This window comes from Anabrus simplex, chromosome 2 (assembly GCF_040414725.1).
Source record: "Anabrus simplex isolate iqAnaSimp1 chromosome 2, ASM4041472v1, whole genome shotgun sequence".
NCBI lineage: Eukaryota > Metazoa > Arthropoda > Insecta > Orthoptera > Tettigoniidae > Anabrus > Anabrus simplex.
In genome coordinates, this window is record NC_090266.1 from 336,661,010 (window position 1) to 336,685,930 (window position 24,921).

Here is a 24,921-nt window from a genome sequence, read left to right on the forward strand (position 1 = left end):
AAAAGTAGGAAAGATCACAATATGAAGATAAAGTTGGAATTCAGGAGGACAAACTGGGGCAAATGTTCATTTATAGGAAGGGGAGTTAGGGATTGGAATAACTTACCAAGGGAGATGTTCAATAAATTTCCAATTTCTTTGAAATCATTTAGGAAAAGGCTAGGAAAGCAACAGATAGGGAATCTGCCACCTGGGCGACTGCCCTAAATGCAGATCAGTATTGATTGATTGATTGATTGATTGATTGACTACTCAGAACTTCTGCATGAGAAAAAGGTCTCCAAGAATAATGCTAAAGAGAATTCACATTCAACAGATGAAGAGGAGCAATGCTGAGGATTTAGGAGCGAAGCGGAAGATCCGCAAGGGTCTTTAGCTTAACAGCATATAAACTGCTATTTACATAACATTACTTTCTATTTTCTACCTGTCTTAATAGTCTTGTTACTATTTATTTAGGCAAAGTTATTCATCGGAAAGAAACCTATTGCGCGTGGTATTTATTTACTTGCTTATTTTTGTATGCCAGTGTGGTTTTATTCATAACGTACCTGATGCTAAAGGAATTGATTTGACATAACTACATGTATAGTGTATTTATCTTCAGTAGCCTCTTAGGTCCGGTCTAGAAAGCCCAGAATAACGGCCGAGAGGATTCGTCGTGCTGACCACACGACACCTCGTAATCTGCAGGCCTTCGGGCTGAGCAGCGGTCGCATGGCCCGCCAAGGCTCTTCAAGTGCTGTAGTGCCATGAGGTTTGGTTTGTTTTTTGTTAGCCTCTTAGGTACTTGTTCTTTAATGTACATCATTTCAATTATTTTCTTCTAAGTAAGTACGTTTTAACATTAATCTTGAAATGAACGTCTTCTAGTACGCCAGTCTCGTATCGGTAGTTTACGCACCTAAAACAACTGCTGCGAGACAAAATTGTGGCTTCTTCGAAAACGTGATCAATAGTTAGTGGGACGTAAAGGAACATTATTATTATTATTATTATTATTATTATTATTATTATTATTATTATTATTATTATTATTATTATTGATATGTGGCGGTTTGTCGTCGAAATTAATTTACTATTTGCTACCTAACCTCCATCAGTCAGCACCTGCTGCGTCCAAGATGTCCACCATTTTGGTTTCAATATTACGGTCTGATATATTGTATATGGTCCTGGTCTGAGCTCTGAGGAGTTGTAGTTGGTCTTGCTTCTAGACTGGCATCAGTACGCTGAACGTCTGTATTAACCACGGAGTCTACATATCTTGTTCATGGATTATGACAACAGTATTTCACTTTGAAAAAAAATTCTGTTTCGTAGTACTTGTGCGACATCTATGGATAGTTTTAGAGATTGTAAATGCAACGTGTTCCGTTCTGAATCGTTTGGCTCATGGTCCATCGTTTATTTGGCCGGTTGATGGGTTATGTGTATTCATTATTATTAGGGCTTCTCTCAATACATTATTTTATTTAGGGAAATGGATAGTTTGTCGAATGTAGTACTGCTCTCTGTTGTAGCTGCTTTATTAGTTACAGTGGAAGGAATAACAATAAAAAATGTTGATCGTGTCATCGATATTTCTTCCCAGTTGGTCAAAGTTTCCAACATTATAACTTTGGAGAATACGGGAAATTCTGCAGTATCAAGCTTCACATATATATTGGATTCAGGAAAAGACAATCTCGCATATTTTCTTGCTCAGGTAGGGATTGTTTGAGATTTCTTGGTTTTTTATTTCATTTTACATGCTAATGCCGGTAGATCAACGTGGTATGTTTGGAGAATGGAAATTGTGCTAGGTAAGTATTTGATCATGAGGATGATGAGAAACTATTACTTTTTCACCATGCAGATTAGTTAGGGACTCCAGTCGTTTTGGGGGTTTGGGATAAGGTAACTAAATTCAGTTTTTGTGTGTTTTTCTTGTTAATCGTTGATAAGTCACAGAGATGAATCTGAAATAACTCACATTTACGTCTAGGCTGATTTTTTTCACACTCCCTGTTTTAAAGAAATGTAAGCATCGTATGTGCCGCTCTTGCTTTAAGAGAGATAATGCAGATTTGGTCATCCTGTACTTAAGACTTATAAGTTCAAGAAGTATTTTGGCTGATTTTGTTTTTGTAAACAGTGATAATTGCAGTGTGCTTTGTATGATTTAGAACTGCAAAATTTGATGTGAGCTTTATCATATGAGGTACTGTCAAGTTCCAAATGTGGCAGTGGACTGTCAAAGCTTTGTTGCTCAGGGCTTCTAAGTAGTGAATTTGTGTAGGCTCTAACTTTGTGTGTAAAGTTGTGGTATTGAAACCTTATAAAGCTGTCGATGCTGAAGTGTACATTATTGAGAAAGACCTGTGTCAGATTTGAGATAAGAAAACCCTGTTAACTCTATTGATATGAGTATGGTACTGTTAATCAGCAGTGTAAGGGCATTTTACTTAATGATTTAGAAAATTGAGTCATGAAACAGGAGGATGTTTGTATCGTGATACTCTCTGCGAGATGAGAAACAAGAAGATTAGTGATTTAGTAAAAATAAGAGCCTCTATAGAACAGGATGGAGGCATCTAGATTTACTGTAGGCAGTATGGACACATGAAGAGAATGACAGAGGAAAGTATACCCAGGAGGATGCACGAAATGGAGGTAACAGGAAAACAACCAAGAGGAAGACCAAGAGATAGGTGGATAAAAGTAGTGGAAGAGAGTGTACAGAGAAGAAGAGAGGACTGGGCAAGCGTAAAGAGGGAGGAGTGGTGAGAAGACCAGAGATGTAGAGGCTTATTTTCCAAGGAGACGTGGCCAACAGCTGGAAACTGCAGATGATGATGATGATGATGATGATTATTATTATTATTACCCACTATGACTGAACTTTGATGACATCAGTGGCTCAAGATAACTAGATAGCAATTCTAGGAAAAATGTTTTGGGTGTACCCAAATATTGTTACTTGCGTGTTCATTTTCGTGCAAATTCAAAAGCAGCATAATATTTAAAATGCCATTAATACGTTCACATCTGAATATTTAATAGAACGATTCAAATTGCTTTTAAACAATTCATATAAAAAGTGTGAATGTTACAATGATTTATGTAACAGTGTCTCGTGTGATGCACTCGTATTGTATCAGTGGGTGAATCTGTGGGGTTTGTAGACTATATTATTTAAAGCTGTCGCAGTGCTAGTCATTACCTATGCATGTTGTGGAACCTGATGAGAAGGTGGGAGTTTAACACTATTGTACGCACACTTTTTAGTGATAGATTTTTGTACTGGATTGAGGAGTAAGGAGTGAGCACTGCCAGTTCCGGTAATACTGACAGCTGAATGGAAATGAAATCTGAATTGAATCGATATGATCGATCGATATGAATTTTCTAAACCTTTATTATCTTACGCCAACAACTGTGTCACACACACACACACACACACACAATATATAATACTATATAACATTTCTCGATGTGAAACTTGTTCCTAGCATGAATTCTATAGTTTGGCTTTGCTGTGTAAATAATAACAGTCTGTCTGTTAGGTCATCAACCCAGAGGCTGGTTGGATCCTCAAATAGCACCACACGAGTACGTAAAGTGTAGGCCAGATGTCGCACTGCAATCATAAGCGATTCTTAGTTTGTGTTTCAAAGGTTGCCAGTACGAATCTCAAAGATAACCGAAGTCGACCGATTCAGCACTAGGGTGTAAATCTATCGCTAAAAAGTGCGCAGATAATACTTATAGCATAGCAACAGAACTGTCATTATATACGGGTGTCTGGTGAAGAGGATTCAAACAATGACTTGCGTTGCAGCAGTGATGGCATACCAATAGCAGCAGCAGGGTGCATGGTAATAAGACAGTTTGTGTTAATGCAAAATGAGATGGTGGTTGAAGTTTTTTAAAAGCAATTGTTGGTTAACAGTGGTAGAGTTTAAACATCTTGTTAACTATTATTAAAATTGTTACATTTTCGTCGTTCATGTGACCTTCATGACTCATTGGGGCAAAAATTCAGAACAATCTAGGTGCGATTGCACTGTCATTTGTTTCTCTCTTGCGCGTCTTGCGAAGGGCTTGATTGTGCAGTGGACAGAGCTGCCAACTGTTCATATAGAGAACTAGTCCTAGTGCAGTGGCGCTACTTTTGAATTTATGAATCTCGTGACAAAACCATTGGTCTGGATCAAGCAAAGGGGGTCTGGGGGCGTAAGCCCCCCAGGTTAGAAGACGCGAAGCGGCCCTAGACCTCTAGTATCCTGCGGGACACCTCCATTGGTTTGGGCAGTTGTGTATTTCTTGTGCGCGGTTTGGTAACGGAATTAATTTTATTCCATTGCTAGGAGTGACGTCATATCCCATTGTGTTTCATCCAATGGAAATGCTGGTACGTAGTTAGGCGATGGACTATGCTGTGTGATAAATTCTATTAGGTTATAAAGGCAAAATTACTTCTGGGGGACGGCGGGTGGGTTCTTAACTGTCGCAGTGAACACATCTCTCCTCTACAAGCTATTCCACTTAAGATTTCCAACATATTACATCCTTAAAGTATGAAGGCTTTCACAGCCGGTGTCAATATAATAAAAATCTTCCGGGCTATTATGCCGTGGTCCACTCCTCTCGCTTCTCCCAGACGTTTCGACTACTGCTGCGGCCGAAGTTTACTATGATCAGGGACATTACAGTCAACCAACCAGAGGATCCATTGCTCGGCATGACCCAATCGGAGGTCGTGCACTCCGAGATCCAATCAGATGACAGACTGCTCGGAACGACCCATTCAGAATTCATGCCCTCATATACTCAACATGGTGACATACTGCACGGCGCGAACCAATCAGAGGCCGTGTGCTCAGAGACCCAACCAAACACCAGGCTGCTCGGCGCGACCCAATTGGAGGTCGTGCTTTCAGATAGTCAATCAGATGTCGGATTGCACACTTACATATAAATACAGCTGTTTCCCAAACAACTTTCGCAGTCGCCAGCGGGATACAGGAGAGCGTATCTACACGACGCCACAGAAGATGACTACCGCAGCAGTATTCGAAACGTCTGGGAGAAGCGAGAGGAGTGGACCACGGCATAATAGCCCAGAAGATTTTTATTATATTACATCCTTATCGTGCTATAAAAGTAATGTAAGTCCTACTGAATTTCTACTCTACCAGTGCAAGTAGAGTTCTCAGCTCAAGTTGGCGGGTTTGATTTGTACTCGCATCGGGCACAAACATGATAGCCTCGTACCTGTAGATTTACTGGTGCATAAAGGAATGCTTGATGGACAAAATCCAGAATTTTGATGTCTTCAAAACTTTAAAGAGTATTTTGTGGGATGTGAAGCAATTATCTTGGAAAAGAGTGATCTTGTCATTAAATGTTGAAAAGCTTTTGAAATATTTGATGGTATGCTGTCTAGCAGAAATTCCTGCTCTGTTGGTAAGATATGAATCTCAACTAAGATTTTTTCCTTAAAAATGATTGTAGGGTAAGAGGAGGCAGTGGATAAGTTTAGAACGATTTATCATTGTAAATTTACATTGAGTGGCCATAAGTCACGGGTTGGGGTGTCGGATTAGAAAATGTGCCTTGTATGACCCCTGAGCGTTGCGGCTAGCTGTGGCGTAGCTGAGCAGTCTGTCACAGACACCAGTGTCGTGAAGATGGCAACATGTCATGAGTTAACCGACTTTGAGCGTGGGATGATCATCGGTACATGGGTCATAAGCATTGCGAAGATTACCTGCAAATTCAGGTTTCCGAGGTCAACAGTGTCGAGGGTGGATCTTCAATATTGCAGAGAGAATGTATCCATCCGCGTAAATCACTGCACAGGAAGACAACAGGTGTTTAAAGAACGGACATCACGTCGCCTGCGCAGAACCTTACTGGGCGCTCGATGGGCTAATATGAGTCAGATCACCACCCAATTGAATGTTGGAAGTCAGGAACCCATTTCTACCAGGACTGTAAGGGGGCAACTGTACCGAATAGGCTTCACCATTCGACGACCAACTCGTGTCCCTTTGCTGACACCTCGATACAGAGCTCGACGACTTGCATGGGCCCGTGAATATTGTCAACGGACCATTTATGAGTGGCGGCATATGGTATGGTCTGATGAATCCTGGTTCCAGTTGTATCAAGCTGATGGGCGTGTGAGAGTGTGGCGTATGCTCCTGCATGTCAACAAGGTTGTATTCAGGCAGGAGGTGGCTCAGTTTTGGTCTGGGCGGCATTCTCACAGTCGCAATTAGGCCCCATTGTCTGGCTGCAGGGAGTGCTGATAGATGGCACGTTATGTGGACATTCTTTCAGACCATCTGCATCCCTGTCTGGCCCTAGAGTACCCTGATGGACATGCCATGTTTCAACAGGACAATGCACCATTCTGTGGTAGCATGCAGGTGGTTGGAGGAACACTCCAGTGAAGTTACGACCATAGATTTGCCCTCCATATCCCCCAATCTTAATCTAGTCGAGCATTTATGGCATGCTGTCGGTGCTGGCGTATGCTCCATGAACCCAACTACACAAGACCAATTGTGGGTAGTAGTGCAAGAAGCGTGGGTCCAGATCCTTCTAAACGATTCCGACATCTTGTAGGGTCGATGCCTCGCCGAATTGCTGCTGTTTTGGGGGGTCGCGAGGAGGAACTTATTAACGTCACATTCAGTGTCTTCCCGTGACTTTTGGCCACTCAATGTATACATCAACATAATTAGGGACTCTAAAAGAGCTCGGCACAGAGTTTACACTTCATTAAATACCCTCACATGCAAAATTACACTAGCCTGCAAAAAAAAATTTTTATGCGGTAAAAACGAAAATAGGTGGGTTTTATGAATTTAACGCAGAATTCAAGAAAAAATTAGTTTTGGCGTATTACGTCTGGTTTAGTGGCAATTTTACAAAATATTATTTTGTTCTTACGTAAAATTTTTGATACTTACTTAGTATTGATTAAATTTGATGTATTAATATAAATTTCAGCTTGCAAAACGTAATCATATTTTGCATGCTTTGAATACACATAAATGCTGCTTTGTAAGCAAGTAGATGGTTTGCATTATATTTTTAATGTATATTGAAATTCGTGAAACTGAAGCATAAAACGCCTATTTAGTTTCGGCTGTACAGTTGCTTTTAAATTAATATAACCGTACCTTAAATAAAAATTACATGGTTAATCATACATAGTTTTGTTACTTACATTATATGCAGGTTAGATTCACACCTCCATCTTTTCCCGTTTTCCATGGAATTTCCGGGTTTTTGAAGTTCTTGAATAATCTCTAGAAGGGTCATCTCCTGCAATTGACCAGCAGTAATTGACCATCATATTCATATCCCAACGTCCCTGATAGCGTCGTTCTGCATCTTTGAGATCCTGGTGAAACCTTTCACCTCGTTCTTCACTGCCAGCTCCTAAATTTGGAGGGAAATAATCCAGATGCGAAGCTAAGAAATGAAGCTTAAGGTTCATATTACAACTGAGTTCCTTAAACTTTACCAACATTTTCCTTACAATTTCTTTGTATTGAGGGTCCTTAATACAATGCCTAGTTCCATTTAAATCCAAAGATTTTTTATTTATTTTTCTCATGATGCTGTAGCAGACACAGACAAATATTAATCTGAATTTGACATATGTCATTACAATCACATCAGTATTCTTGTCAGAGTACAATACTATATAGTACTATACATAGTAGAGTACAATGTTAATCGACTGGAATGTTGCTTTTAAAAGCAATGTTGTATTAAATGCTTGATGAAATTAAAAAACAGCGCAGTTTCTCCCTTTTCATCTACAGTACTACGCTGGTGTTCTGACATGGCAAGTTCCATAGCTGGAATGACCCTGCCACAGACAGTGGTGAGCAGTGCTCTGACGTTTTCTGTTAAGTGTGCATGCCCATTTCTGTCAGTGCCTCGTTAACAGGAATGGAATATCTGGAAATACTATGATGAACTAGTATATCAGGTACCATTATTTATCAGAACATGTATGAACCAGAGTAATGGCATGCTATAAAGAGTAAGTTATCTTAATCCCCAACTTCCCAGCTACTTCCCGCCAATATTCAAGCAAACTGTTCTACTGGGCATGCAGCAGTAATGTCATCTATTGGAGATGAGTGGGAACAGAGGAGACAATGCACATCACAACAAACAGTAGTCAATGTAATTTTATTGTTCATCCATTTTATGAACTTTCGATATTGTTGGCCTTAATATTTAGTTTGCTTCTGACTGTGTGGTAGTAGGATAGCCAATGTAACGAGAGCCCTACTTCCTGCTTTCATGATGTTCCTTCACGATTTTTTCTCATTTCTATAGTCATCATTACAGTTTTCCTTGTCGATATGGACTTATGACCACGCTCTTTTCACCTTAAGACAGTCTTGACAAAAAGTTTGCAATCGCCAGTTGACACGATTGAACAGTATTTCCATCTTAACACTGCTCTGTTTTGATGTGCATTAAGCTAGAGAAGTCTAAATTATGAATATCTATGCTGTCTTAGGGCCGGTATTATAATAGAGTTTAAACTTCGGTTTATCTGTTAGTTGCATATTATAAAACTTAATCTTAAATTTAACTAGAGATTAATTTTACTGCCACTCATCTACCGTTTAAACTGAAGTTTAAGAATACATAACCTTACAACGTGGCAGAACGAATCGATCTCGAAGATACTTTTGAGGTGTTTGAAGAAATACTAAGCGATGACGAAGAAGTGGTTCAAATTATTGAACGACCACTGGCACTACGAGTTTTCCGAGTAAGGGGTCGTTACTTTCATGTATGGAATGAAAAATAATTTTTAAATATGTTTAGGCTTACAAAACAAACGTTCATAACCCTATTTCAGCAAATTGGTGCTAGAATAAAACATGCAACGAAAAAGTAAGAATGTTTTGAACTGTTTAAATGTCCAAAAGTGTAAATTTTAGAAAATAAAGTAACTTCCTTCTTTTCAAAACTCATGCTGTAGAACCCCTCAGTCAGCTACTAATAGCATTGCGGTTTTATGCCTCCCATAGTATGTTTATTAAAATGGGAGATTTCGGAAGAATTCATAAGGCCATTGTTTCACGGACTACATAAATATTTCTTTACTAATTGCACAAGCAATTATATTTCCTTACAAGTAAAATTCTGACAACATCTATTGCTTTTATCCGCCATTTTACCTACAAGAAGTAAACAGAACATTATCGACAGTCATCATTTCTTGCAAGTCACAGCAAAACATTGACAGTCATCTTTTCTCACAAGTCACTGCAACCAAGATCATATATTTCCTTCTTCACCTCAGTTTAACTTAGGCTGGTCATTATAAGACTCAACATCAGTTTAAACTCAAGTTACAGTTTAACTCAATCTTCATTTTAAACCCTCATAATACCGGCCCTTAGCCAGTATGATAAAACCGTATGGCATAGATACACTGCCTGACAAAAAGCACCCAGAATGAGTGGTTGAAAGTGAATGAAACTATGTATGCTGAAAGACCATGTGCCTTTATTGAACTGATTACAATATGGGATGAAAGAGACAAGGCTGTTCACAATTACAGGTGGAATGTCGGCACCAGGTCAGGCCAACAACAGGACGGTGCCATCATGAATTCACTCTGGTGGGCGTTATACACATTACAGTTCTTTGTAAATCTAATCATTTACTCACACATCAATGGAATGCATGTACACCGAAATGGGATAATATTGGGCCACTCCTTCTGGGCGTTCAACTTTTTTTGTCTGGCATTGGAAATTGTATTTGCTGTCGATATGACCACTAATAACATAGATCTTTGAGAATTAAATGTTAACCCTTCCTCCAAGGTACAATTTCAACCAGCATAAATAAAATTATGTATAGCCTAGATTGTAGTACCTGATTTGCCAAATTTGCTTACTCACTTTCATTACATTCCATTCAGCAGTTTTCTCATGATATGCGTGTATACAGACACACAGAGGTGACAGAAAATTAAAAATAGCACTTCCTTGTCACTTTGGTCACTGCCAATGCAGAAATATCATTCTTTCTTAATTCTGAGCAATGTAGAGTCAAAAGCTTTTTATTTAAGTATACAGATATGCTGTCCAAAGTGAGGCATAAGGAGTTTGAGTTTGTGTAGGTGTGTCCCATTTTCTAAAATTATTGGACTTAGCACCCAGTGTAAGTTCATGCATGCCCTTCAAGAGGCTCGTGATCAGTCACCCCTAATTAGCAAAAGTTCAGTTATTGCAACTTTTTTCAGCGCAGACATCTGGGTGCGATTGCACTGTCATTTGTTTCTTTCTCGCAGACTTCTCACGATGGTCATGATCGTGTGGTGCACAGGGCTGCCAACTCTCGATCTTAAGAAGTAGTCGTACATAAGCCCCCAGCATTCCGAACAGTTATAGCAGTGCATTCAAAAAGCTGAAGTGATTTATCATGCCAGCTAGTGACAGAGCTATTGGTCTGGATTGGTTGGGTCTGGCTAGTGACAAAACCATTGGTCAGGATTGGTTAGCTTAGGTTACGGACAAAACCATTGGACTGGGATCAAGCAAACGGCTTTAGGCCTCTAGCATTCCGTACGGTGAGAGAAACACATTCAAAAAGCTGAAGTAATTTATCATGCCTGCTAGTGACAAAGCTATTGGTCTGTACTGTAAATTGTTTCATTACAGATTGCATTTAGTTGAGTTTTTACTGCGCACGGGTTAGTAACAGAATGCTTTTCACTTCATTGCTGGGAATGACGTCGTATCTTAACGTATCTCAGCCATTGGAAATGCTACAGCATGCTTGAGTTGTGAATAATGGCGTGTGATTAATTATATTCATTTATAAAAGTAAATGGGGATGGCGGGTGGGTCCCTGGCTGTCATAGTGAATACATCTCTCCTGTACAAGGTATTTCATATAAGATTTGTAACATTTCAAATCCATTATGATGCTATAAAACTCATGCTGCACATACTGAATTTCTACCCCCTATTTTTTTGTCACTAATCTTTGCTTGCCATATCGATGGCTGCTCAGTGAACTAATGTCCCCCTGTCAGTGGGGGACGCAGACGAAGAATACACCCACGGTATCCCCTGCCTGTCGTAAGAGGTGCATAAAAGGGGCAACCAAGGGCTGACTGTATTAGAACCATGAAACTACTTGTGATCTGACCACCACGCGGAGAACACCATGGGTCGCTTTTACTTGCTCATAGTACTACTATGTTAAGTACCGAATCGGTTTGTGATTAGGAGCAAAAGAGCATGACGGCTTTTACAGTACCTGTGATTAATAGCACTATCCGAGTGACACCATGGGATGAGGGAACCCATGGTTATAGCCTGCCTATGATTAGTACCCACTATCTGAGGAACACCACGGGATAGCGCGAGTCCCCGTGGTTAGTACACTTGTATGATGAACACCATAGGTTTGCGTTGCCTGTAAATGGCGCTGCAATGTGCGACACCGTAGGTCTGTATTACATGTGCAAATTTCATTATCTGTAAGTAGTACCATAATGTGTAGAATACCGCGAGTCTACGCTACTTTTGAATAGTACCGCAACATGACATATACCATGGTTCTACTTTTCTACAGATAAGTACCATTATGAGGGGCTGATGACTTGGATTTTGGAACCCTTTCAACTACAAGCATCATCGATTCAGTATCGTGCTATAGAAGCAGTCCCTTGGTCAGTAATACTATTATTTTACCCAAGCTTCTGTGCATGTGAGGCACTTTGTGTCGGTTCCACTGATTGTTTTAAATTCATGTCCATCCATTCATTCTTCGTCCTCATGTTTTGAATTCTGGTCAGTGGAGGATTTTGGACTTTTAATTTGTCATTTCATTTCGTCTCATTTTGCACCATTAGGCACCTTTGACCTAGATGTTAGGCCCCTTTAAACAACAAGCATCATCATCAAGAACTTAATATGTAGTTGGGTGTGTCTGTAGTGAGTTTGACCTCGGCGCACGCCGATATGTTGGATTCCCTATACAGATGTTTTATGATGTTAGGTGAATTGAATATAAACCGGAATTATTTTTTACAATTTTATTGAATCCACCAACAAATACACAATAAGCTCCTAATTTTCTACGTAGTCTCCCAAATTTGAGACACATTTTTGTCACCGATATGGCATCTTTTTTTATGCTGTCCCCGGAAAAAAAAACCTCTTGTGCAGCCATTTGCACACGTACTCTACCGTTGCATCATCATGAAATCGTTTTCGTCAAGTTTTCTTTCAGTGGTCCAAACAAGTGGTAGGCGCAAGGTGACAAGTCTGGACCATAAGGAGGATGCTCCAGAGGTGTCCAGTGCATTTCCTCCAGCTTTTCCTGTGTTACAACAGCAGTGTGTGGCCTTGCATTGTCGTGCAGAAGACTGATATCTCGGATCGGTTGCTGGCGACGTTTATTGCAACATGCAGCTTTTGTCTCAACCAAAGGATTGCAGTAATAGGCAGCATTCACTGTCCTTCATTCACCCAAGAAATCCACAAGCAAAATGTCTGCATAGTCCCAAGGAAACAGTTGCTAGCACCTTTCCAGCAGAAAGGTGTGTTTTGGCCATGACTGGGCCTGCTGCACCTCATTCCCACCACTTCATGCCTGCTTGGTTTGACTTTGGGATGTAATGATGAACCCAAGTTTCATCAGAAGTCTCAATGCAACCCCCCCCCCCCCCCCCTTCCCAAAAATAAATCCCACAAACCTGCTACGCTGGCATAGCAGGGGAAGAGGTGATATTCCCACGTGGCGTGTCCCAGGTGGCGGATAGGGGGGTCATAACCGGCTTGCCGGCGGACTTGAGGGAAATAAAGTACTCTCGCGGACCGAACACATAACCCCCCTGTGGGTGGGGGATGCAGACAAAGAATTCACCCACAGAATCCTCTGCCTGTTGTAAGAGGCGACTACAACGGGCGATCAAAGGATGATCAAAACAGAACCATGAAACTACTTGTGGTTAGTACCACCACGCGGGGAACCCCATGGGTCGCTTTTACTTGCGTGTAGTACCACTATGTTGGGTACCAAATAGGTTTGTGATTAGTAGCGAACGAGGGCTTGACGGCTTTTACAGTACCTGTGATTAGTAGCACTAGATGAGCGACAGCATGGGAGGAGGGAACCCATGGTTCTGGCATGCCTATGATTAGTACCCACTATTTGAGGAACTCCACGGGATAGCACGAGTCCCTGTGGTTAGTACACTTAAGTGATGAAAACCATAGGTTTGCGTCGCCTGTAAATGGCGCCGCAATGTGCGAAACAGCGTAGGTCTGTAATACATGTGCATGTTTCCTTACCTCTCAGTAGTACCGTAATATGTGGAATACCACGAGTCTATGCTACTCTTGATTAGTACCGCAACATGACAAATACCATGGTTCTACTTTCCTGCTAGAGAAGCAGTCCCTTGGTCAGTAATTCTATTGTTCTACGCCAGCTTCTGTGCATGTGGGGCACTGTGGGTGGGTTCCACTGATCGTTTTAAATTCATATCCATCCATTCATTCTTCGTCCTCACGTTTTGAATTATGGTCAGTGGATGTTTTTGGGCTTTTAATTTGTCATTTCATTTTGTCTCATTTCGTACCATTAGGGGCCGATGACCTAGATGTTAGGCCCCTTTAAACAACAAGCTTAATCATCATAAAAAAATCATATCCCACCTCGTAGCAATTCAGATGCCTCCGACAAACATCCTGGCAGAATTTTTTTTCCCTTTTTTTTCCTGGGTGAGGAGGCGAGGAGCCCACCCGAAGGTCGAGTTCATTGAGGAGGATGGCTTGGACACTTCCAAAGCTTATTCCTACGATTGAAGCAATTTCAGAAGTGGTTACGCGCCAATCTTCAATAAGGTCATCTACAGCATGAATGTTGTCTGCGGTCGTCTTTGGTGGGGCTAGTATTTCACTTCTTCTCGTCCTGCCAAAAATTGTTCGTGCCATTCATACACCTGGGTCTTTGAAATAGTTGCATCCCCAAACTGTGCACGGAGCATTCTCGAAATTTCCGAAGCTTTGGTGCCTTCTTTCGCCACAAACTTAATGATGCGCTGCTCAATGGACGTGTCTACCTCTTACTGAAGCGAGCGGTCGCTCTGTGGTGTGTGACGCATCAAGACCCCTACTTCGGACATCCCCACCATCATCCTCTCAAAGCCCCACCCCTTTCAGTTTGCTACCGGAACTGCTAATCTTAAATTCCAGTTATATTTGATGCACCTAGTAGTAATAGACACTTGAGGCTAAATACCTTACTTATTTCATGATAAGTTTAATTTGGAGGAAGTAATTTCCACATGTACAATGATTGGATAAATCACACTAAGAAAGAGAACAGACTTAGAAGCATAATAATTACAAAATCTGTCTCGTTCTTTTATATCTCACAAGGAGAGAGTTAATAATAATAGATTTATTTCAGCTAATAGCCATTGATCTAAAACAGTTACAGTGAAAATAGAAAGCTTATTCACTACATAATTCATTAAGAGACCACTGTCTCCACACTCCGTGTGATATTTCTTTCCATATAGTTCACAGATGGAGTCTAAGGCTGGCTCATGGAAGGCTTTACACGCTCAAAAGTGGAAGCTGAGCACTGAGAAACGAGTTACCATATGTTGGAGATCGTAGTCAGCCACTTTCCAGTCTGAAGATGTCGTGGCTTCTGTTGCGTAAAATTTGGACCATGTTTCTTTTTTTCTTAGCTTGTAGCTCTGTTAGCAGGTCTCGGTAGGTGGCTGCGGATGGTAGGCACATCTGTAGTCTTATATCCTCCTTACAAAAGGATTGTCAGGCTAATTTAGATGTTAGTCTGGCGTGTATTGCGATAAACACAAAATCTTCTTCCAGAAAAGTTGCCGTTGTTTTTTTCAGGTAGTTAAGAGAAATTTATTGAACAGTTCTACTTGTAATTTGTCATCTATATTTCTTTGATTTATGAAATTGACTAAAGTGGTCTTGTGCATGAAATATTAAACTTATCTTTTGTTGCCATAACTTTTATCAGTTAGTGTCCTCACTCATTTGTACACCATATATTGCATATAATTAGAATGATAGTTCGGGTAAAAAGAAGTTTGCAGGAGCAAAATGTATATATGTGTAGGAAACAGATGGAGGGCCGTGATTTACGTGTAGGCACGTGTGCATGGAGTACATGTAATAGAAAGACACGGGTGAAAAAATTTTCGGCTGCCCCCTTCCTCGGCGGAGGATAGAATAAAAATGGTATGTTCATTGTTGACTTGTAGATGAGGATGATGATGATATGCAAGGAAAATTAAGAGGAACGATGGGCAAAACAGTATAATGGGAAAAAAGGAGCAGTTATCTATTGTTAATGCTGGGTGCATTCCTAGACCTAGGCACCAGGTGTTCTTTAACTTGGAATATCTGAAGGCAAGAGGTTGGGGTGATGCGTGTATGTGTTTAAGGAGCTTGACTATAAAACAGTCAAATGGGTGTTAATGGGGTCAGGAAGATCCATGTTACGGGTTTTGTAGGTACTGCAGTTGGCTAGAGCAGGTGTTTTCAAACATTTTGCTGTCGGGGCTCCTCTCAACTGCCAAAATCTGAATGCCCCTCCCCTGTCAAAAGTGAAATATGTCAACAAAAAAATGTGTGTGTTCCTAAATGAAAGACTTGTCACTACGGTAAAATAAGTTTCATTTATTAATCATAAATGGAAATGTCATTAATTCAGATGACCTAAACCTTTTAAATTTTATTACACGGTGTCAGTTCAGTCTGATAAGATATTCATGTTAAAGTGACAATTACAGGCAGAGAAAAAACTTCAATAATGTAAAAAAAAATTGACATATTTCAATGTTCAGCAAAGTCAGTGGGATGTATAAGCTTGTTTAGAGTCACAGAGGTTATTGAATCTTGACACATATTTCAAAATGGCCTGAAAATTTATTCTTCAACCGTATGTGGACATACCACCATGGCTGAAAATTGGTTTCACACAGATAGGAAGTTGCAAAATGAAGCAGGACTTGCAAGGCCTCCTTACTTAATTCTGGATAGTCAAGTGTTCACAGAGCTCAAAAATTCAGGCAATGCTGCAAAGAGAAACTTTGTCTTCAATTTTGTTGTCTGAAGAAAGATCAGTAAGCTGTCCCTCTTCTGCTGCAGTGAAATTTGGTGGATGGTGTGTGTTGAATAGATTCTTGATCCAGTTGTGCTCTCTCCTGTGTAAAGTACTCTTAAAATGGACATGAAGTTATGTCTAGTGATACACAAACACACATTTGATTTCTTCATTTAGCAGTTCTCCCATTTCATCTCACAACTTGCTTAATGTAGAAAAGCAGTTGCCAATATTTCAGTCCTCAGTTATCCTCTTCCAAAGCATCAACTTCCTTTCAAAGCTTGATACCTTATCTTCTTTTATTTAATAACAAGTTGCTTTACTTTGCACCAACACAGATAGGTCTTATGGCAACATTAACTTTTTTGTCAGGCAGTGTGATTGGAAATTGTATAGATAGCTCGATATGACCACTAATAACATAGATATTTGAGAATTAAATGTTAACCCTTCCCCTAAGCTACCATTTCAACCAGCGTAAATAACATTATTTATAGCCTAGATTGTGCCATATTCACCGATTTTTACGTACTAATTTTCATTACATTCTGTTCAGCAGTTTTCTCGTGATACAGGCACACAGAGATGACAGAAAATTAAAAATTGCACTTCCTTGTTACTTTGGACACGGCTGATGCAGAAATATAATTTTTTCTTAATTCTGAGCAATGTAGAGTCAAAACTATTTTATGTAAGCAGATATGCTGTCCAAAGTGAGGCATAAGGAGTTTGAGTTTGTGTAGGTGTGTCACATACAGTGATAAGCATGAACCAGACTTTCATGTAAAATATGAAATTTTTCGTCAAATCTGTGTTAGTCATTACAATCTAGGCCACGGCTCACCAGCCCCAGATGGTTGTTGTCAGTGCTTGTCCCTTCAGGAACATATAAAAAACTGCCAAGACCCCATGAAGAAGCAAGATTTGCAAGCAGAGTTAAACATACGTACCAAAAAAGCCGATGCATTTTATGATCAACTACGTACAGCTAACAAAGGTGAATGTGTGTTCAGTTTTGACTGCCAAAAAAATCAAGCCATTCCAAAGACTGCTGACCAGGCAGCATACTACCGTATAATCCCGAGCACCACTCGCACTTTTTCCCCCCAAATATTGGTTCTAAATCTTGAGTGTGGGTCGTATTCAAGCTGTTCATTCTTGTTTACTACTGTTTACATGGTGTATTGAAATGGATTTGAATACGGTTACCGTACTCAACATACCACATGTAAACGGGCATTCAGGTCTTATTGTGTTAGATAGATAGATAGATAGATAGATAGATATACCGGGCGAGTTGGTCGTGCGGTCAGGGGCACGCGGTTGTTAGCTTGCATCCGGGAGATAGTAGGTTCGAATCCCACTGTCGGCAGCCCTGAAGATGGTTTTCCATGGTTTCCCATTTTCACACCAGGCAAATGCTGGGGCTGTACCTTAAGGCCACGGCCGCTTCCAAGTCCTAGGCCTTTCCTATCCCATTGTCTCCATAAGACTTATCTGCGTCAGTGTGAAATAAAGCAACTAACAAAAAAAAAATAGATAAAAAGCCTTTTCTGTGGCAAAGTTAGGGCTCTTGCCCCTTTCTTACACTTAACCACACACACACATTATTTTTTAATACAATGATACTGATTAACTTAAAATACTAAGAACTACAAATAACACTAATTTTTAAGACAAAAAATACGAGTATGTACATGCAAAGAAGAAAGAAAAGAAAAAAGAAACTGCCTACATAATACAGATTTGAAAAAAATAATCATTTCGATTGACAACAAAAGAAATACAAACGTAAAAATACTAGTAAACTTCATATAAATATTAAATGAAATTTAACTAATTGTATCCTTGCAGTACTAGATCTAAGTTAAATACTGTAGTTACTACTAGCTATGTTTAGGCTACTTCTACATTGTAAATACAGTACGGATGTTTTTAATTTAATTTAAATTATATTGCGTTCTAGAAAACAAGATTGATTTTTCTCAATATGGTTCCAGTGGCATTTAAAAGCGAAATGTAAGGTAATGAAATACGGAAAATAAAGAATATGGGTAAATATGAAAGCCGCTGCTGCGGATGCTCAATTGTCATTTGTTTCACAAGTGTTGCTGGCATGCTGGGTGTGTGAATAGCTGATCTCGCGGGATATCGTACTTTGCGAGAGTCGAGACTCTTGGTTACGGTAGCAGCATTGATTAATCGTTTATTCATGATTGGTGGAAGAAGGAAAAATCTTCTAAAAAGTAACGGCGATCGCAGAGCGTTCCGCGGGCAGAGTGCAGTGTTTCCGGAAATTGAAGAACGACTCCCCAAATTTGTGATAGAAAAACGTGAGTTAGGATATGGTGTTTCTAGTGAAATGTGTCAGTTGAAAGCACTAGAGATCTCAAAAGAACTCAAAACACAGGGTTTTACTGCAAGCCGCGAATGGAGCCGAAACTTTTATCGGAGAAAGGGATTGTGCATTTGGAGACGTACGTCTATTTTACGTCGTCTCCCTGGGGCGTATGAAGAAAAATTAACGGCCTTTCAGCGTCAGATTATTCATTTGATGAAGCAAAATTCTTATTTGCTGTCTCAAATTGGGAATGGTGACCAGACACCTGTCTATTTTGAAATGCCGTTGGAAAATACAGTGGATACAAAGGGTTCTAAAAGTGTAACCATCAGAACAGGTGGGAATGAAAAGCAATGATGCACGGTAATGTTGTGCGTATTAGCGGATGGAACCAAACTCCCTCCATATGTGGTTCTGAAAAGGAAAACACTTCCGAAAGGAAACTTGCCATCTGGTGTTATTGTTAGAACACATGAGTCCGGCTGGATGGACAGAGCTTTAGTTGAGGACTGGGTGAAGTGCGTTTGGCAACATCGCCCAGGAGCTTTGTTACAAAAACGAAACATGTTTGTGTTGGACAGTTACAGAGGACATACAACTGACGACGTAAAAGATATGATGAAAGAAAAACAGATCTTGCGATAATTCCCGGAGGACTCGCTTCCTATTCTACAGCCGTTGAATGTGTGCGTGAACCGGCCTTTCAAAACTGCAATGAAACAGTTGTGCACCAAATGGATGTCTGATGGTGATCATGCATTAACACCAACCAGACGAGTGAAGAGGCCTGAAGTGGGACTAATATGCAGCTGGTTCAAGACTGCATGGGCGCACATTCCCAACAATCTAGTGTCCAAAAGCTTTAAGAAATGTGGAATTTCAAATTCAGTGGACGGTGGAAAGATGCCAGCGATGAAAGTTCCTATGGTGAAACTTCAGATGACGACGGTGAATTGTGAATGATCTGAGTATTGGACCAATTTTATTTACGTTTTTTTGTGATTAATTAAATAGGTATGCAAGTTATTTGATTTTTTTTTTCTTTCTGTATTTTTCCGCCTCAAATTTAGCGTGCGGGTGTTATTCGGTGAAGTTTGGTATTCGGGATTATACGGTATTTACACCAGCTATACCTGTATAATTTTATTATATGTGAGGGAACATCAGAAGACACTCAAGGTAAAGAGGTAACCTTTTCTTTTATTTTTCTCGATAATGACTACCCAAAAGATGCAAATCAAATAGTTCCTGCATTATACCATAGGCTGGTAGCAACAGATCTTTACAGGCTGGTTCCAGATGGCTGTGGTGGCCAAAACAAGAATAAAATCATGATTGGTATGTTAGGCAAATTTCTGAGTCAAGATGTCCCAGCGAAAGTAAGGTAAATTACACTAGTGTTCCCTACAGCAGACCACTCTTATATACCTCCAGACCGGATTTTTGGGCGAATGGAGGCTGATATAAATAAGCATGCAATATTCGTAAATGACAAAAATTATCCATAGGTTATTGAATCTCATGCCACTGTTATTAGTTTTGTGAGACCAAACGTGTCCAGTGCAAGACTGGAAGAGTGCTGTGTCAAAAGTAGTTAAAGAACCTGTTCAATGGAATTTTAAGGTACAACCTTCGAAAAGGGTTATCAAGGAAACAAACCAAGGAAGCAGTGTCATGCAAGGTGAAATGAATTATAACACTGATTTTCGAGAGGCAAAAAGTATTTTGAAACGTGGAACAGGGTATATGAATATTGTTCCAAATATCATGGAGAGAGGTATACCCATAAAAAATATAAATAAAACTTGGTGATTTAAACATAATATTGTCAAAACATTTTGAAGAAAACTGGAAGCAGAATGACAAACTAGATATTTTTTAGAAACCGTTTGAACAAAAGAAACCTTTGAGGCAGATGACATGGAATCTTATTCTGGGGACTTCATTGAAGAACATGAGGGACTGGTGCTGAGATGTGAGATTGGGTTGTGGGACTCATTGTAGCGGAAGTGTGAAATGTTGGCCATTTGCAGAAACCTGGCTTTTTCCTACAATTTTATAGTTGTTTTTCCAGCAATACAGCTAAAAAGATGGAATCTCTTTTCTATTTTTAGAAGCAAGTTAAAATTAATTCTGTGTTCTAATGTAGGCTATACATAATTTGAGTTGATTACTGTAAATGTATTCATGTTGTTGTTTGAGTCATCAGTCCATAGACTGGTTTGATGCAGCTTCCATGCAACCCTATCCTGTGCTAACCTTTTCATTTCTACGTAACTATTGCATCCTACATCTGCTCTAATCTGCTTGTCATATTCATACCTTGGTCTACCCCTACCGTTCTTACCACCCACACTTCCTTCAAAAACCAACTGAACAAGTCCTGGGTGTCTTAAGATGTGTCCTATCATTCTCTCTCTTCTTCTCGTCAAATTTAGCCAAATCGATCTCCTCTCACCAATTCGATTCAGTATCTCTTCATTCGTGATTCGATCCATCCATCTCACCTTCAGCATTCTTCTGTAACACCACATTTCAAAAGCTTCTCTTCTCTTTCTTTCTGAGCTAGTTATCGTCCATGTTTCACTTCCATACAATGCCACGCTCCACACAAAGTCTTCAAAAACATCTTTCTAATTCCGATATCAATGTTTGAAGTGAGCAAATTTCTTTTCTTAAGAAAGCTCTTCCTTGCTTGTGCTAGTCTGCATTTTACGTCCTCCTTATTTCTGCCATCGTTAGTTATTTTACTACCCAAGTAACAGTATTCATCTACTTCCTTTAAGACTTCATTTCCTAATTTAATATTTCCTGCATCACCTGCCTTTGTTCGACTGCACTTCATTACTTCTGTTTTGGACTTATTTATTTTCATCTTGTACTCCTTACCCAAGACTTCATCCATACCATTCAGCAACTTCTCGAGATCTTCTGCAGTCTCAGATAAAATAACAATATCATCGGCAAATCTCAAGGTTTTGATTTCCTCTCCTTGGACTGTGATTCCCTTTCCAAATTTCTCTTCGATTTCCTTTACTGCCTGTTCTATGTAAACATTGAAAAGGGGAGGGGACAAACTGCAGCCTTGCCTCACTCCTTTCTGGATTGCTGCTTCTTTTTCAAAGCCCTCGATTCTTATCACTGCGGACTGATTTTTATACAGATTGTAGATAATTCTTCGTTCCCGGTATCTGATCCCTATCATCTTCAGAATCATAAATAGCTTGGTCCAATCAACATTATCGAATGCCTTTTCTAGATCTACGAATGCCATGTACGTGGGCTTGTCCTTCTTGATTCGATCCTCTAAGATCAGACGTAAGGTCAGGATTGCTTCACGTGTTCCTACATTTCTTCTGAAGCCAAATTGATCTTCTCCCAACTCAGCTTCAACTTGTTTTTCCATTCTTCTGTAAATAATACATGTTAAAATTTTGCAGGCATGAGACACTAAACTAATGGTGCGGTAGTTTTCACACCTGTCAGCACCGGCTTTCTTGGGAATAGGTATAACAACATTCTTCCGAAAATCGGATGGGACTTCTCCTGTCTCATACATCTTGCACACTAAATGAAATAACCTTGCCATGCTGGTTTCTCCTAAGGCAGTCAGTAATTCAGAGGGAATGGGCCGATGACCTTCGATGTTAGGCCCCTTTAAACAACAAGCATCATCAATTCAGAAGGAATGTCATCAATTCCAGGTGCCTTGTTCCTATTGAGGTCACTCACAGCTCTGTCAAACTCTGACCTCAAAATTGGGTCTCCCATTTCATCAGCATCATCAGCCTCTTCATGTTCCAGAACCAAATTATCTACATCTTTACCTTCATACAACTGTTGGATATGCTCCTGCCATCTTTCTGCTTTGTCTTCTTTCCCTAGAAGTAGCTTTCCATCTGAGCTCTTAATATTCATACACCTAGATTTCCTTTCTCCAAAGGTTTCCTTGATTTTCCTGTATGCAGCATCTACCTTTCCCAGGACCATACAGCCTTCGACATCCTTGCACTTCTCCTTTAGCCATTCTTCCTTAGCTACCTTGCACTTTCTATCCATTCTGTAATCGCCTGTACTCTTTTCTGCCCTCTTCATTTCTAGCATTCTTGTATTTTCGTCGTTCATCAATCAGGTCTAGTATCTCCTGAGTTATCCACTGATTTTTAGTTGATCTTTTCTTCCTTCCTAACATTTCTTCAGCAGCCCTACTGACTTCATTTTTCATGACTCTCCACTCTTCCTCTGTAGTGTTTCCTTCAGCCTTTTCATTTAGTCCTTGTGCAACATGTTCCTTGAAACAATCCCTCACACTCTTTTCTTTCAAATTGTCTAGATCCCATCTTTTTGCATTCTTTCCTTTCTTCAACTTCAGATGACATTTCATGACCAACAAGTTGTGGTCAGAGTCCACGTCTGCTCCTGGGAAAGCTTTGCAATCCAACACCTGGTTTCTGAATCTCTGCCTAATCATAATGAAGTCTATTTGATACCTTCCAGTGTCTCCAGGTCTCGTCCACGTATACAGCCGTCGTTTGTGGTGTTTGAACCAAGTATTGGCAAGGACTAAATTACGATCAGTGCAGAATTCAACCAGCCGACTTCCTCTTTCGTTCCTTTGTCCCAATCCAAATTCTCCTACTGTACTACCTTCTCTTCCTTGGCCTACCAGTGCATTCCAGTCTCCCATCACAATTAGATTCTCGTCATCTTTTACATATTGTATTAAATCTTCTATCTCCTCGTATATTCTTTCGATTTCTTCATCATCTGCTGAACTAGTAGGCATATAGACCTGCACTATTGTGGTGGGCATTGGTTTGGTGTCTATCTTGACGACAATAATTCTTTCACTCTGCTGGTCGTAGTAGCTTACCCGCTGCCCTATTTTCTTATTCATTATTAAACCAACTCCTGCATTTCCCCTGTTTGATTTTGTGTTGATAATTCGGTAGTCACGTGACCAAAAATCTTGTTCTTCCTGCCAACGTACTTCACTTATACCAACTACATCTAACTTTAGCCTATCCATCTCCCTTTTCAGATTCTCTAACCTACCACAACGATTCAAACTTCTAACATTCCACGCTCCGACTCGCAGAATGTCAGTATCCATCTTCCTGATGATCGCCCCCTCTTGTGTAGTCCCCACCCGGAGATCCGAATGGGGGACTAGTTTACCTCCGGAATATTTTACCCGGGAGGAAGCCATCAGCAGTACATCATTCATACAGAGAGAGCTGCATGTCCTCCGGAGTTAGTTACGGCTGTAGTTTCCCGTTGCTTTCAGCCGTGTAGCAGTATCAACACAGCTAAGCCATGTTGAGTATTATTACAAGGCCGTATCAGTCAATCATCTAGACTGCCGCCCTTGCAACTACCGAAAGGCTGCTACCCCCCTTTCGATGAATCATTCATTAGTCTGGTCTCTCAACAGATACCCATCCGATATGATTGCACCTGCGGCTCGGCTGTCTGCATCATTGGGACACGCAAGCCTCCCCACCGCGGCAAGGTCACATGGTTCGCAGAGGAGGAATGTATACATATAATTATATTTTGATTAAAATGTGTGCTGTTTTTCATTTCCTGGCACTTAACAACTCGCCAGTCTGAACTGTTCCAAAAATTGTTATATCCATGTTACTGTTGCAAAACTAATTATCTTCATGATACTGTTGCAAATCAAGTTATATCCAAAATATTTTATTTAAAATGGCAAGGAGGGATTCAGTTAAGTGGAGATGTAGTAAGCAGTTTGGCCTATGGTGACGACTTGGTCTTAATGGCAGACTGTGCCGAAAGCCTGCAGTCTAATATCTTGGAACTTGAAAATAGGTGCAATGAGTATGGTATGAAAATTAGCCTCTCGAAAACTAAATTGATGTCAGTAGGTAAGAAATTCAACAGAATTTAATGTCAGATTGGTGATACAAAGCTAGAACACGTCGTTAATTTCAAGTATTTAGGTTGTGTGTTCTCCCAGGATGGTAATATAGTAAGTGAGATTGAATCAAGCAGTGTTGCCAACTTAGCAGATTTTCCGCTAAATTTGGCGGAATTAGAAAACTGTCAGCGGAGAAAAATATCTTTTAGAGGACAGCTGATTTTGGCAGAATTCTAGATTTATTATAGCAGAATTTAGTGTTTTTATCAATTTTACGTTTTTATAAAAATTTGTAGTCCAGTCTGTCTCTGAGCTGTTCCGTATTTCATATCAGGAGCTAGTAATCGCATGAGGAAAACGTGTTACTGTATTTGGATTTGATGTTATGGGATCATGGTATCATAAATTTGTAATGATTGGGGAGAGGGTACTTATATCTTAGTTGACGAATGACGACAGATAAAGAAACTGTGAGAGAGTAGCATTTATATATATGCTATGAAGGAAGACCATTTAATGAACTGGCCTGTTTTGTGTGTAGGGG

The 24,921-nt window shown here is 40.0% G+C and overlaps 1 protein-coding gene across 1 annotated transcript in view; it reads left to right on the forward strand.

Moving 5' to 3' along the window:
• Window positions 1-1,349: 1,349 nt before the first annotated feature.
• LOC136864121 (dolichyl-diphosphooligosaccharide--protein glycosyltransferase subunit 1) overlaps window positions 1,350-24,921 on the forward strand; it is a 271,291-nt gene continuing 247,719 nt past the window's right edge. Inside the window, exon 1 of the mRNA XM_067140725.2 lies at window positions 1,350-1,708. Within this exon, the coding sequence (XP_066996826.2) occupies window positions 1,484-1,708 (225 nt within the window). The 5' untranslated portion in view covers window positions 1,350-1,483. The remainder of the gene's footprint in view (window positions 1,709-24,921) is intronic.